At 38.3% G+C, this 16697-nt stretch overlaps 1 protein-coding gene across 1 annotated transcript; it reads left to right on the top strand.

Moving 5' to 3' along the window:
* The first annotated feature begins 7558 nt into the window (after positions 1–7558).
* On the top strand, positions 7559–15070 carry lemd1 (LEM domain containing 1). The gene is made up of 6 exons (XM_037684026.1): positions 7559–7851; positions 8764–8872; positions 9005–9136; positions 9211–9266; positions 14304–14377; positions 14521–15070. Exons 1-6 carry the CDS (start codon positions 7666–7668, stop codon positions 14768–14770), a joined length of 807 nt encoding a protein of 268 aa, XP_037539954.1. The 5' UTR covers positions 7559–7665; the 3' UTR covers positions 14771–15070.
* Positions 15071–16697: the final 1627 nt, after the last annotated feature.

The following is a 16697-nucleotide window of genomic DNA, read 5'->3' as shown; positions in this document are numbered from 1 at the left end:
TCTGCACACTTTGTGCTAATTTAGTGATTCATATTTCGTCAAAATGTTCATCTCAGTCTGGAAACTGGTGCAGTGATCTTTGTTTTTGTAACTATAGTACTTTTCAAACTATCTAATAGTTTTTAAAACATTGCTGTCGTTGAAATATAATTCAGCCTGCTTAATCTATTTTTGTCTTCTTACGCTTGTTTTAGTTTATAGTTATTGTTTAGCAATTTTTAGCTTGCCTTTGGCTACTTTGAGTTTTATCTACCATTCTGTGCCTTTTAGCTTCTAGTCAGCCTTTTGATACTACAAGCTTCTAGATAATGTTTTGCAACTTTTATCTTTTAGCCAGCTTTTTGCTAGTTGTAGCTTCAAGATAAACTTTACCTTCTTTTAGCTTTAATAACGCAGTTTTAGCTTCTTCATCAAACTTCAGCAGTCACTCAGCTCTCTCATTCATGTATTTTCAATGTATTGTGTCTAGTGAATAATTTGTCTTTAATATGGTTTCATCTGCAGATTACATTTCAAACATGATCAAACACTAAAATGAATCTGACATTTAGGTTTAATGTTTATTAGCCTGTCTATTACTAAAATATCTAATGAACCACTAAAAGGATTTCAATAAAACTCTCAGAACATAATTTTTGAATGTACGAGTTCACCTGATTCAAGATGGCCGCCACAGCTAATCAATGTTAGATTTTATCAAAACATTTATAAGTATCATTTCTCAACAAAAGATGATCTTAGTTTAAAATGTTGACATGAAAGCTGGTGAGGGACACAACTTATTTCAAAGGAGCGTAAAGCCACAAGTATTAACCAGGAATTAATCAGAAACTTGGTATTAACACTAACAAAACTGGCACTAAGAACATTTATAAGGTTATTGTCAAAGTCCTCATTCTTTAGGGAGAAGTTGTATTTAATGACTGTGGGACAATTTTCGCCACCTGGCTTTTTAAAGTGGAAATTTTGGACTTTTTCCAGCCTGCCCTGTTGATCACTTGCCAGCCCATTGTGACCAAATTAGTCTGTGCTCGCACCGCTGCCTCAGGAAATGACACCTGCTTCGGTCTAATTAAAGTTTACACAAACCCATTACCCTCACAGTATAATGATATCACATGACACTCACAGAAGAGTTAGTCATTATGTTACAAAGACCACCTGCATGTTTGTTGCTGCCATTCAACAAGGGCTGAAGAACACTGCAACAGCTGTAACACTGATAAAACTGAAGGTCGGCTACCATGTTGCTGAACAGATTTTAGCTTTTAACTAGGGTTTACGTTAAATAGGCTGAAAAAAAAGCACTATTTTAAAACTAATTTCAGCTAAATCTGTCCTTTAAAATCCCACAGTGATAAAATATATATTATAAAACACAACAACTAAAACTGCATGTACATTGTGAGTTATGATCACCTGAAGGTGAAAGGGTGATCATGTTTTATCCATCTGTGTTAGTACAAGATTTTAATGAACCTCTCAGAAATATTTATTGGATGTACATCAACGATTGATTAATGTTTGGATTTAACCCAATTCAAGATGGCCGCTACAGCCAACTGACCGTAGGAACCCCAAAACTGTAGTCACAACTAAGTCACTTTTAGAGATACTGAACCTGGTGTACTATTCTAAAACTGTCACGTCTACAAGTAAACAGACGGCAAAGTCTCCCGAGTCTTGAGCTAATAAAAGATTTAAACTTTTAAAATAGCAGTTTCCTGGCTGTGAAGGGATTTAAAACCAGAATAAAACATTTCAAAACCTTATACAATAGTCCCTCGCTACTTCGCAGTTTGTTTTTCGCGGACTCGCTCTAAAGTGGTTTTTCAAAATAAGATCGGCCATGTCACACAATGGATGATTGATGGATGAGCCGCGCTATCGGCAAGTTTATTTTAAATTATTTAGCACCTGCTGCACCTTTGTGCAGCCCACAGCTGCAGGATAAGCTACCTCCTGCAGCTGATTAGCTGTTCTCCATGCAGAGCGGAGGAGTGGGCGTGGCCGAGACCGCTTGCAGGTGGCTGAGAGGAGGCAGGGAGCTGAAACTATGACACTCTGTGCTCTTTTAGAGTTTAGAAACATTGTTTAGAATATTGCAAGAGTGTGGGAAGGGTTTAAAACATCTTTATATATATATATATATATATATACACACACACACACACACACACAACTACTACTTACTACTACTATTCCTACTTTGCAGTTTTTCACTTATTGCGGTGCTTCAGGGTACGGATCCCCTGTGATAAACGAGGGACTACTGTATATATATTTACAACTAATTTGTCAAAACCTTTTACTGCCTTACAATCTGAAAACTTACAAGTTAAACTAGTTTTCTCACCAACCTGCTACGGATTGTTGCAATCTTGTGCATCCATCCATCCATCCATCCATTTTCTTTACCCGCTTATTCCATTTTGGGTCACGGGGGTCGCTGGTGCCCATGTCCAGCAATCACTGTGCGAGGGGCGGGGTACACCCTGGACGGGTCGCAAGTCCATCACAGGGCCACATAGAGACAAACGAGACAAACAAACATTCACTCTCTCACTCACACCTAGGGACAATTTAGAGTTACCAATCAGCCTAACATGCATGTTTTTGGTCTGTGGGAGGAAACCGGAGTACCCGGAGAAACCCACGCATGCACGGAGAGAACATGCAAACTCCACCCAGAAAGGCCCCTGGACGCAATCTTGTGCATCTCTAGCAAATACAGATACTAACCAGCACAACATGTTCACAGTGAATCACTTCAAGTTATTTAATACCTGCTAAAAATAATAAATGCTATTATTCTTAGGTTTCAATATGTTCATCCAACTGAAGTTTGTTGGCATGGGCAACTCACCAGCTGATGATGTTCTGTTCAAGTGAAAATCTAATTTCTCAGCAAAGCGACATAAAACCCAGCTGTCCCGTCATTTTATGTTCCCATTTGCAGAACAGCATGCCACTGAAAGGTTTGGACAGTTCTGGAGGATCTGCAAACAAAAACAAAACAAGCCATCTGTTTGTCAGGGAGTCAGTTTTGTACATGAGTGGATGTTCTGACTGACAACAAGGTAACGTGATATTATGGGAAAAACAAGGTTGATTCAGTTCAGTTGAGCCCAAAGTTTGTTTTTAGTAGAACCCTACAGTGGTGGTTTGTCTCAAGCACAACAGCTAAAAGAAACGTAAGAAATGGGGACAACAAAACAAAAACATGACAAATTCTGAGTTAATGTGCATGATAAATGCAAACACATCACATTTAAGGCTTAGATAAATTCATAATTGAGCAATTTATAATAATGTGACAATTGATTGCATCGAATACATAAACAAATAATGTCTTGTTTTTTTTGTTGTTGTTTTTTTTACGAAGTACAAGCAGTTCTGGATACAGATTGTATTTATTGTTTGGGAGAAAAGCCTGAGCTGGATTTCATCCTCTGATTGCTCGTCTGTAAGTAAAACAAAGTCCAGCTGAACTTAAACTTGCAGAGGTTCAGCTAAACTTGCTTTAAAGGAGCATCATGTAGAGAAATGGGAGAATAATGAGTTCATAATCCTGGATGAAGATTAGATTACCGGGGTATTCGATGCCACACTGATATCAGATCTTATCAAAAAGTGAGAAACCCTCACCTCAAAAATTTGATCTAAAAATCTTCCTTTGTAGAAACACAATACACTGTACAATTCCATCCATCCATCCATCCATCCATCCATCCATCCATCCATCCATCCATCCATCCATCCATCCATCCATCCATCCATCATCTTTACCCACTTCTTGCTTTTCGGGTCGCAGGGGTCACTGGTGCCCATATCCAACAGTCATTGTGTGAGAGGCAGGGACACCATGGACTGGTCTCCAGTTCATCACAGGGACACATAGAGACAAACAACCATTCACTCTCTCACTCATACCTAGGGACAATTTAGAGTTACTAATCAGCCGGAGGTAACTGGAGCACCCAGAAAAACCCACGCATGCACAGAGAGAACATGCAAACTCCACCCAGAAAGTCCCCCAGCTGGGATTTGAACTGGCAACCTTCTCGCTGAGAGGCAACTGCTCTACCAACTGAGCCACCGTGCCGCCCTACACTTAGATATGTTGGAGATTTTTTTTAACAGATTTTTTTTTTTACACAAACACAGAAGCGCGCGTCCTTGTAAACATACTTTTTGGGGACTTTGCAATGGCTTCCATTCATTTTCTATAGCCTAACTCTGACTCATCCGCAATTCACACCTTAGTCCTAAACCTAACCCCCCAACGAGGCTTCTCCTTATGGGGACCTGGCTATGGTCCCCATAAAGAACAGTTGTCTCTGAATGCATGATTTTTTTGTAAAACTGGTCCCTACAAGGTAAACTGAAACAAAAACGCACACACACACACATTCCTGTTGTAAAATAACTGTGTGTGTTTTCTCCCTGCGACTTACTTTGTATTGTACATTTAAGATAAACTTATCTTTGCGTAAACACTGGACTGGTGGCTGTGTGTTTCTCACTTAATTCTGCTTTTGATGTTCAGGAAGTTATATCCCAACTTTCTCATTAATAACACTTTTGGCGCGTTGCCTTGAACATATATATCTAAATGATGATGAGTTATAGAAATAAATGAAAACAACTAAACTGCATTTCATACAACCCTTATTTACAGGATGCATGAAGCAAGTTTACATAAACCTCAGTGACAGTGACCTCTGCAGGACTTCTGCCATGGCTACACGTGGTTGTATTTAAAAGACCGTAGCAGCGTCTGACTGATTTTGATTGTTAAAAAAATAAGTTTACCAAGTTCTGAAATTTTAATTGGAGCGGCAACGTAACGACACAGCAACACTCCTTTACATTTACTGCTATACGTTTTTATTTGCCATCTTACTCTGCAGCATTTCAGTAAAACAGGTTGGAATCACATGCTCCATACCTTTGTGTCCGATTTATTCTAAAATAAATACAGGGAATCTGTAGGACAACTGCCACAAAGAGCTCTTCAGCTCAGTTGTTGCTGTATGTAAACTTTGCACAGGCACTCATTTAAAGTGGTAATTCAAATATTTTAAAGTGCTATACACAACAATTGAAATATTGTTCGCAACCTTTTCCACAGAACCCCATTTCTAAAGTTCCAAACTATCCCTTTAAGTTATCTGCTTTTTTTCTTCCTAATTTAAAGCTGATCTTATGTCTCAAATTTTACACCAATAAGAATTCAGAAAACATCAGAGGCACATGTTGTCCTGACTGATTATTGATTCCATATGTTTTCTTTTGTTTGCTGATAAACAAGTCAATTGTGTGTTTATGGATGTTCTTAATGACATTGATAAAAAGCACCTAAAAGAGTTTTGTTTTCTTCTTCATTTGTTTACAGGAGATGGAAAGAAACTGCTCAGACGGTTTCTACAGACAAACTGCTACAGTAAAAATGTAGCAGTGCACACCTGAAATACCACGAAGCAAACAGAAAGCAATGCTCTGAATGCAGCTGGAGGCTGAAGGAGGACAATTATTTCACTGACTTCAGCTTGGCAGGAAGAATGTGTAAATTACCTCACCAGAAGGACTTATTTTACAATTGTTGGTGTTTAGGTATGCTCATGAGGACTATTGTACGTCCTTACAGGATGGGAAGGAAACGTCTTCAACTACAGAATAGAAATCTAGTTGTTTTTTTAATATATATTTTCTGGATGACTAAGTATATACACCAGCATAGATTGTTTAGACTTCCAAGTGCAATTTCAAGAAGTAAGTTATATCAACAGTGTATCATATTTACATACCTTACTTAAATAAATGATCAACTGCATCCTCCGTCCTGAAGTACAAGTCAAGTTTCACATTGTGATGTGGCTACTGAGTGTAAAAAGAAAAATACCAATGAAAAATATGTAAATTTATTTGCCACAAATATGATAAATCAATAAACACATCAAGAGCTCATCTCTCTTTTCATGCTTGGATTTGTTCATCATTTACCACTGTATTTCTCTTTTAACAATACATACATGTGTTCCTCAAAGACTTCCCAACTATTTCTGTATTATCTGTTTGTTATAAGCCAAACATAATTCCTAAAATACTCAAACTTTAAACAATACAATGTATTACTTAATGGCACACATAAGTATGGAAGTCAATTTTTGCCATTTTAATTTGAAATAAATCATCAAGATAATAAGATACTATCTCTACAATTATTAGTGGTGCTTAGCAACTCATAATTACAAGATAAGTCATAATTCTGACACAGAATGACATAATACTGAGATACTGAGTCCTAATTATAAGATAGTATTTCTTAATTATGACACAGAAAATCTATATATTTTCACACACACAGACACACACACACACATATACTGTATATACACATATGAGACAAATATATATTCAATTAAAAAATTATATTCAAAAATACTTTATTAATCCCAGAGGGAAATTATTTGTTGTAGTAAATCGTTATCCTCATTTCATTAAGAGATGCTATTGATACTGATGACTGTAGTCAGGAAGGATCTCTTGTAAAGATCCATCTCACAGTGGATCCTAAAAAACTGTCTGCAGATGCCGTCGGGTCCATCCACCCAGACTCGGCTGGCCTTTCGGTTCCCCCGGGCTGTAGGACTGCCCGAATGCCGGACAGAACTCCTCCCAGAGCGAATGCTGCTCCTCCCAGCAGTCTGCCGAGCTCCTCATCGTTACGGACAGCCAACTGTAGGTACCGAGGGACGATCCTGTCCTTCCGCTGTCATGAGCCATGTTTCCTGCTAGTTCCAGGATCTCAGTGGTCAGACACTCGAGCACAGCTGGCAGGTAGATGAGAATGCGTCCACAGAACATCCTTTCAACTCATTTGAGATTTGGTGCTGTGTTGAGATATTATTTGAGCTTTTGAGATGTTAATCAGCTTCTGTTGGTTGTAGAAAACTGCCTTGTTTCCATGGTTACGCATCATAACAAATGTCCAAAACTAAAAAAGTTTCAGTAAAAATCCTTCCAGCTGCACAGCATCTGATACTAGAGGAAACGATCAGCCAAAAAATGTGATTTACATCCAGAAAAAGAGGAATTAAAGTTTCCAAAAGCAAAATCTCAGAATGAAAGTAATATACATATGTATACGTATATATATATATATATATATATATATATATATATATACACACACACACACACACACACACACACACACACACACACACACACACACACACACACACACATATAAATATATAAGCTCTAAACTAGCCTTGTTTTTTCTGATAAACTGATTAGCTATTAATCATTTGGCTTTATAAATTTTAGCCAAGTTAATCTTAAATTTATTTTCTTTAACTTTTTTCCCCAACAAGCAATGGTGTTGTAAGTTAGAGTTTAATATAAAAAAAAAATTTAATTAAAAAAAAAAAAACAGCCAAAGGTTACAGACAAGAGCTGAATGTTGTCCAGCTAATGCTAAGTTAGCTTAATCAAGTTAAGTGAAGCTAAGTGGGTTAGCATTAGCTTACGTGCTGTCAATCACGCGTCGGTTCGCAGCTGTTCTCTGTGTGTGGGTCAGGAGCAGGCAGCGGTGTTCCTCTGCTCTGCTTCTGACTCTGACCGAGAGCTTTGTATTCTCTGCGTTGCTCCTGGGACATGCCATTTGTGGAGGACCCTGCTCATCTCTGTAAAACCCGCCCGAGGTCAGGTTTAGTCGCCCACGGTTTGGAGCTGCCTCCCGCAGTGAGTGGAGAGGTTCGCGTGGAGCTGCACGTGAGACACAGTGATCACAGAACAGCTGCGGAGTTTTCCAGTGATGACGACCTGATTCAAGATGTGGCAGTGAGTCGATCAGTTTATAAGCTGATTTTTAAAAATAATAAATAATGTCAACTTTGTATGTTTCCATTGGTTGACAGACTACAGGCCATGCATGTGGATACTAATTTACTTGTATTAACTTGGCAACCCTCCTGAGACGCAAACGAAGGGGCTGCATTGAGCTGTATAGATTTACATGTCTCTGGACTCAGCCCATGTTATAGACATGCACACCTGTTATTTCTGCCTGTAAAAGGAGCTGCACCCATACTTAAAGTCTGAAAGTTATTCTTGTCTTCGTGTTGCAGAAAAACTGAAGCAGAATGTTTGCAAATGCTGCTACAAACAGACCAACACTTGGCTATTATTGATCAGGTTTATAGATTTTTATTTTTAATGCTGTTAGTCTTAAGTGAAATAGATTTTTCCACTGCTTTTTTCATATTTGTCTATTTCACTACATCAAAAGAAAATTGCTTTAACTAGTCTTGCTATGAAGGGATAAAAAAAAAAAAATAGGAGCTGTAGATAAGATTTCATTGTACCTTTCAGTTAAGCATAAGAAGTTTAGTTTATTGTTAAAGCACAGTTTATAGACTTTTAAAACATCTGCCAGAGTTGCACATTACTGTTACCGGTTAATGACCTCAGAGCTGTAGTTACAAAAAGGGTTTATACAAACTTGGTCCCTTCAAATGGAGATAAAAAAAAAAACTTCAGGGCACGTGTGAAAACTCATCCTGTCATTCCAAGAAAGTTAAGTCAGGTCCTCTGGACGGTTTCTTTTTTGTTCAAACGTTTAGTTTTTCATTCTTGAGAAATCTTGAGTTTGACTCTCAGCTGTTTTAACATAATAAACTTTTTTTGCTCTGTCTCACATCTTGTCTTAAAAAAAAGAAGCATTTATTTTTATCAAACTCTGGTTGTTTTTAGGATGACGAGGATCTAGCTGACCCAAAGATGTCTGACCTGAGTAATTTGACTGATGATGCTCTGAAGGCCATGCTGCTGAAATATGGAGTCAAGCCTGGACCCATTGTCGGTACGACTGCTTTTGTGTTAACGAAGCATGTCTTAACTACGCAGTTTAGTGTTGGAGAAATTTTGAGCTCTCAGTCAATTGGTTTATTTGCTCCTATGGACAAAATATTTAATTTAAATGCGTCTCTGCCAGCCTCCACCAGAGCTTTGTATGAGAGGAAGTTGAAGAAACTGCTTCAGTCGGACGGATACGGTGGAGCAGAAGACGGCATGTGGTACTCGGACAGTGAAGAAGAACGTGAAAGACACGAAGACAAAGAATCGGGTACGGCCAAAAAATGTTTTCCTGAAATGAAAGATTTGAATATTATTTCGTGTTCTTGACCTTCTCATGTTTAGAACCAGACGATCAAGAAATGATTGAAGCATCCGAGAGCCAGCAAGGGAGCCGAGAGGTGAGAAGCACTTTTAGATTTATTTATTTATTCTTTATTAATGCAAACTATTTGTTACAATTTCTGGCATTACTGAGCTCATACCTGGTACCTTCTGCTGGTCAATGAATGTAGTGTTGAGGAGGTTGTCAGATGCTGAAGCGCCACCTAGGGGTGACTAAGTGCAACTAAAATAAGGTTCAACTTGAAACGAGTTCAGTCGTTTTGATGTTATTTTTTATTTTTAACAGGCAGATTTGGATGCTCAAGGAGGAGACTTTGTTTACTCGCAGTGCTTTTTGGTGTCATCAAAGCTGGTAATCATGTCAGGTTTTTAAAATCACAGCAGTCTGTTACAGGTGATGTGAAGGTTTCTCTGTTGGGCCTTGTGTAGCGTCCTTGTTCTCCTAGAAACAAAGAACCCCGTTCTAAGGGGAATTCAAGGAATGCAATCAAATCATCAGGGCAGACTCTGTCTCGTCGCTCACAGATTCCTGCAGGATTTAGTAAAACATCTTCAGGATTAAGATCAGGGGTAGGCTGCTCTTGTTTTTAATGTCTTCTCCACATTCATTGTTTTCAGACTGTAATGTTTCGCCACCCCTTTAATTCACCTGGGTGATTAAAAAAACTAACTTTTACAGTAATTGGCTTTGCTACGTCACTGGTGTGAAGACTGGGCGATGTGTGTTTGTGCTGTTAACAAGCGAATGTTGAACCTTGCAGGTTGCATCTGGAGTTCAGTCAGTCGGCTGCTCGTCCTTTGAGACCTTCAGCATCACTCAAATGGTTGAGGAGGAAAGTAGCTCTTAAAGGCTTATAAACACTCATTCACATCTTTTTAGAAATATTATTTATTTTAAATGTTGGTTTATTGCAGGGGTCTGCAACCTTTACAATCAAAAGAGCCATTTTTGTGCCTTTTGTTCACTAAATTAAACGTGTCCAGAGCTGCAACTATCAACTGTGATTATCAAGTGGTGACCCGTGGACCGCTTTAGGTTTGTTGGAGGGGGGTTTGTGGCCAGTAGTAGCCACATATTCATCCATCCATCCATTTATCTTTTACCTGGTTCTTCCTTTTTGCGTCATGGGGGTCACTGGTGCCCATGTCCAGCCATCACTGTGCAAGAGGCGGGGGACACCCTGGACAGGTCGCAAGTCCATCACAGGGACACATGGAGGCAAACGAGCCTAACATGCATGTTTTTGGTCTGTGGGAGGAAACGGGAGTACCTGGAGCAAACCCATGCATGCACGGAGAGAACATAGAAACTCCACCTAGAAAGGCCCCCAGACTGGGACTTGAACCAGGGTAACCTGCTTGCTGAGAGCCAGCAGCTCTACCACTTGCGCCACCGTGCTGCTCTGGAGCTAAAGATATCTAATGATTTTTCAAGGTTCTTTATAGTCATTCACATCACATGTGGTACACGAGGTGGAACAAAACTGTGTACTCAAGGTCCCAGTTACACCCCAAAATAGCAAAAAACGTGAAGTATAAAAAAGAAACCATATTCAAGAATTTAAGATATACCGGTATGCTAAACAATAATAAAATAACTTTTAACATTTATTGATATTTTGCAATTTGAAACAAAAGAAAAATAGATTCTTGTAAATAAGGATAAAACAAATGTATTACCAATTATATATATATTTTTAAACTATTAACTATGCAGACCTGTGATTTTTTTTTTTTAAATTGTTGAAATATAAGTAAAGAAATAAAGCATAACGTTAGTGAGTATATTTTACTCCTTGTACTTGTTTTTTACATATTTGCAAAAGAAATGACCAAAAAACTGAAATATGAAAACTGCTAGAACAGCTTTATATTTTCTTGTATAACAACCGATAAAATTCAGTGTTTTAATTTTGGTCAAAGCTTGAAAGAGCCGCTGCAGAGGGACCAAAGAGCCGCAGGTTGCAGACCCCTGGTTTACTGTTTTTGCTGGATTGGTTTTTGAACGCATCTTAATGTAAACAGCAGATGGAGAGTCGGAGGTCGTTCTCTGCTAGCTCAGACAACGAGATGAACGGCAGCAATGTTCTGGAACAGAGTTCACAGTCCAACTGGGTCAGTAGACGTCACCCCTGATGGTCAACTCTAAAGCTGGTTAAGATGTTTGAGAGAGTCACTTGGGTGGAAGTTGAGATAAAAAAAAGACGATCTTTTTTTTCTTAGCTTGACTTGCAGTGTAAGGACAAGAGACTTGAGGACCAGTCAGTGTACCACACTCCAAAAGATTCCTGCAGGAGATGAAGACATGAATATCTTATTTTGTTGTTTAGTTTAAAAGTGTCACTTAATGAGTGCATGTGGGGGTAGTTTGAGCAATGTTGTGCAAGTTGAGAGGCCTTAAGAAAAACTTTAGAAAAATGTTGCATATTCATATTTTTTTGTAAAAGTGGGCACAATTTACTGACGGATCAGAAACTTTTATTTTGAAATATCAGAGCCACTCATCTTTAAGGATTGTTGTTGTGAAACATCCATCCGACTAATGATGTGAAGCTTTAATGCCACCATTTAACACTAAACATTTAGAGCTTAAAAAAACAAGTAAAAAAATAATCAGTTGTACAAAAGGTTATCAAACTATGATAAAACGTATTTAGCGAATAAATAAGCTACAGAAGTGATGGCGTCATCACTCATAATTATAGGTTGGAGTAAGATGTATTTCAGAGGATTTGTTATTGAACAAATATGCATCAACAGTTAACAGCATTAAAGATAAATTGTAATTAAAATACTTGGTTATAAAATGAAGGGTATACATTGCAAACACTTTATAAGTTTAATGCTAATATATTTCAAAACTGGTAAAAGGAAAACAAAAGTAGAAAATGTATATAATAATAATAATGTTGTTATTAAGACAACTATAGGAAACTAATGTCCTTTTAAAGCTTGTGCCTTTTTTAAGTTAATTTATTATTTTGTACTTTGATTGTAGTGTTTCCAGCTTTCTAACATGAATAATTTAACAAAGATACATGGACACACTTTAAAAAAAATGAGTAGTTCATAAATCTTGTGGGAAATATGTCAACATTTGGTAATGCAGTAGGCCCTCGCTACTTCGCGGTTTGACTTTTGCGGACTCACTCGTTCGTGGGTTTTCAAAGTAAGATTGGACATGACACACAATTGGCTGATTGATGGATGAGCCGCATGATCAGCATGGATTAAAAAAAAAAGTAAAATGAATTATTTAATGGCAGCACAGTAGCATAACTGCTAGAGCTGCTGCCTCTCAGCAAGAAGGTTGCTGGTTCGAATCCCGGTTTGGGGGCCTTTCTGGGTGGAGTTTGCATGTTCTCTCTGTGCATGCGTGGGTTTTCTCCAGGTACTCCGGTTTCCTCCCACTGACCAAAAGCATGCATGTTAGGCTGATTGGTAGCTCTAAATTGTCCCTAGGTGAGAGAGACAAACGAGACAACCATTCACTCTGTGTCCCTGTGATGGACTTGGGACCTGTCCAGGGTGTACCCCGCCTCTTGAACAGTGATTGCTGGACATGGGCACCAGCGACCCCTTGACCCAAAATGGAAGAAGCGGGTGAAAGATAATGAATGGATGAATTATTTTAAACTATATAGCACCTGCTGCACCTTTGTGCAGCCCATAAGTGCAGGGAGAAGCTTCCTTCTGCAGCATGTCAGGATCTCCGCTCTGCAGGAGAAGTGGGCGTGGCTGAGAGCGCTGGCAGAGAATAGAGCTGTAATTTCTAACCCGGAGCCCAGTCTGGCCCAACCTGGATTAGGGCCAGGCCGGGCTGTAATAATGTGCGGGCCGGGCTTTTGATTGTGTCAGCGTATGCCCATGGGTGACCATCCAATTATATGGCAATATGGCTTGCCATACAATCAGCTGCATGCAGCCATTTGAACGCACGCTGACCGGCCTTGAAACAGGTAAAAAGAAAAAAACAAAAAGATTGGTTAAGCTTCAGATGGACTACTGCCAGCGATCCATCCAAAGTCCAAATGGACATTCAGTCTGCACTCAGCTGACATGCGTGGCCGACGACCCAAACAGGTGAAAAGAGATCCCAAAATATCCTCGCAGACATCAAAGCGGGGTCCGTGTCTGGATAATGCAGATGCAGGCAGATGCAGGGATTTACTGTGCTTTGACAGCCATGAAAGGACAAACACTCCCTCGGCTCCGATCTTCTGCCCCCTTAGCCACGCGTGTCCGTCGACTGTTCATAACTATATAAGCAGTCAAAGCTTAATTAAAAATGTCTGGCTATTTTTCGGTTCGGCTCTGTAATTGCTGTTAATTTGTTGGGTCGGGTGGTGTTCAGAAATGATGGGTACGGGCTGGGGCCGGGTCTGGTTGGATTTTTTTGGACCCAAATGCAACTCTTGAGAGAGCAGAGATCATGATATTCTGTGCTCTCATTCATTGTTTGGAATATTACAAGAGTGTGGGAAGGGTTTAAAACGCCTTAATAAATAAATAAATAAATTAAAAAAATATATATATAAAATACTAAAATAAGCTACTACATACTAGTACTAATATTCTTACGTTGCAGTTTTTTACTTATCGTGGGGAGGCTAAGAATGGAAACTCCTGCGATAAACGAGGGACTACTGTATATCAAATATTTAAAGTATCATTTTCCTGAAATCTTTATTTTCTGGGTAAAATTATCTTTTTAAAACTTTTAGAAACAAACTTTCTTTGAAAAATGTTACAAATCCTTGAAGACAAATGACTTATTCCATCAAACTCTATGAGCCACAGTACAGTTCTACACCTGAGAAGGGAAAACCCACTAAGTCTGGTCTATTTGTTGTACGTTTTAGTTACTAGTTAGATTTTAGCCTAAGCATTTAATGCTACTAAATTCATCTGTCTTTGAAGTTTTATTTACAGCATTTTTCAACAAATTCCAGCAAAATATGGAGCTGAACTTGTGGTTTCACTTTTTTCTTCTTCTCTGTACCTCACTTTCTCCATACTTTTCAGCTCTGCTGGTCATAAAACATTTTTCTATTCTTCTATTTTTACAGAAATTGTTTTACCATCTTTTCTAGGTTCACCGGGAACCAGTGGCTGAGATTTTAAAGGACATCTTCCCAAACACTAAGGCCTCTCCGACTGGGATTTAGTAAGTGTTGCAACACGCAAAGTGGAGGCTCGTCACATCTGATATGCATCAGGTCCACAAAACAGTTTGAAATGTTTCTTCTTGTGAAATACAGCAAAACTACATGAAGTTACTCTGTTTTTTTTTTCTCTGTTGAATTTCAGTGCCACCCCTCGAAGACCCATCAAAGGTGCAGCTCAGAGACCCATCCAGTACTCGTACCCCGACACTCCTGTCAGTCCTGTAACTGTCCAGGAGAGACGAGACGTCCAGCGCCGTCTTGTTCCTTACTGGATTCAGATTTTGGTCTTCTTCATTGTGATGGGCATCCTCTACCTCATTTATGTTAATGTGGAGCCCAGCTGCCCTGTTTTGGCCATGTTGGAGAGTCTAAACCAGTGGTCAGATGGTTAGAGTTGCAGTCTTTGAACAGGATTAAGTTTTATATAAACCTTTATGGAGACTTAAAGTGAGCATGATTATTTGGCAGTGCAAGTTTCAATGGGCCTTTCTGAGGACGTATAAGGTAACAATGCCATTAGACAAGAAAATGTTACATTTTCACTGTATGACATTGCTTAAAAACACATTTGGAACTAAACTACACATTTGAGTCTTTTAATAGTCTGTAATTTTGGTACCTTGAATCTGTTTCACTGTACTTATGTTTTTATATGTATTTGTACTTGTTGAAATAAAGGACAATTTGCTTCAGACTTTGTCAATGTGGGTTGTGTGTCAAGCAACAAAGCAACTTTTATCCATGTAGTTGACTAAAATTGCTTTAAACTATTTGTATTGGGTTTGTTTTTACAACACAGTGTAATCTAACCTACCGGTATCTTAACATAAACGTAAAAAAACAGAGAATTTCAAATATTGAAAAATAAAGTAGGATGTGACATTTAGTTATTTTAGTCTTTTTTTTTTTTTTAATTTAAATTGCATAAGTTTCATCTTCAAAAAGAAAAAAATCCAATAGCAAATAACTAAGTAAGTTTGAGAACTTTTCTACCAGTGGTGCCTACAGAAAAGTTAAGTGAGTCACCGAAAGTCCAGAGGTGGAGCGCAAAAACCAAATGGTGATTTGAAAACTTTAGCAAAATGAAACCCGAGGAACCAGTTTCTTTATTACAGATAACAAAAAAGGTTGAATCATGTCATCTGGACTTTGTTTTTTGGTTAAAAAGAAACGTTTCGCCCCTCATCCAAGAGGCTTCGTCAGTCTGAGGCCTAGCCATCTGGTATTACCCAGAAGCCACCCTGACTCTTGTGTTTCAAGCCTGCCTCAGATACCCCTGAAGTCTGGCCTTTTCACTAATGGTTTCAAAAACACAAAGTTTGTTTTCTCAGTCATCCAGGTATATAACAACAAAAAAGGTTGAATCATGTCATCTGGACTTCGTTTTTTTTGTTAAAAAGAAACGTTTCGCCCCTCATCCGGTCAGGGTGGCTTCTGGGTAATACCAGATGGCTAGGCCTCAGACTGACGAAGCCTCTTGGATGAGAGGCGAAACGTTTCTTTTTAACAAAAAAACGAAGTCCAGATGACATGATTCAACCTTTTTTGTTGTTATATACCTGGATGACTGAGAAAACAAACTTTGTGTTTATTACAGATAATTTTACTGGTATGATATACTGAGACCAGAACAAATTACATTTGGAATTCAACAACAGTCAAGTTTTAATGTGATGTGTCTTTAAAATACAAATGTAATGCTGTTAAATATTCTTACAATAGGCTTTTTGTCATTTTTGCTATAAAGTCAAACGTACATGTTTAATTTTGAAGGGATTAAAGAAAACATTACTAGAAGCAATTATTTTAAAGTTTAAAACCACTTCTAATTAAACAATTGTATTTACTTGTTGCAGTGTACTTTTGTGAATAAAATATATAAATGTCAAAACTGGGAATGAATAAAACAAAAAAGCACAATCATGAACCGAGTACATTTTACTATAGCCCTTATTATTATTTTGCTCTTTTGGTCTATACTAGTTTCAGAAAAACACTTAATATGTTGATGCTTGTCTCCTCCAAAACGTATATTTACAATACATATTACACATACTACATACAATACATACATACATACAATACAATACATACATATTACATATTATTGAGCATGCATCAGGATATTTACAATACAGTTTTATACAAGTAACCTGCTGAGACCCTGCATCCTAATATTGAGGACTCTAGTTTACTCTGTGGGACTAAACTTTGTTTTATCCATCCATTCTTTATCTTTTACCCGCTTCTTTCTTTTTGGGTCACGGTGCCCACCTCCAACCATCACTGTGTGAGAAGCAGGAGACACCCTGGACAGAT

The sequence above is a fragment of the Nematolebias whitei genome, chromosome 11 (assembly GCF_014905685.2).
Source record: "Nematolebias whitei isolate Nwh7 chromosome 11, NemWhi1, whole genome shotgun sequence".
Lineage (NCBI taxonomy): Eukaryota > Metazoa > Chordata > Actinopteri > Cyprinodontiformes > Rivulidae > Nematolebias > Nematolebias whitei.
The sequence above is the reverse complement of the archived record's forward strand: the minus strand, read 5'-3'. Positions and strand labels throughout refer to the sequence as shown.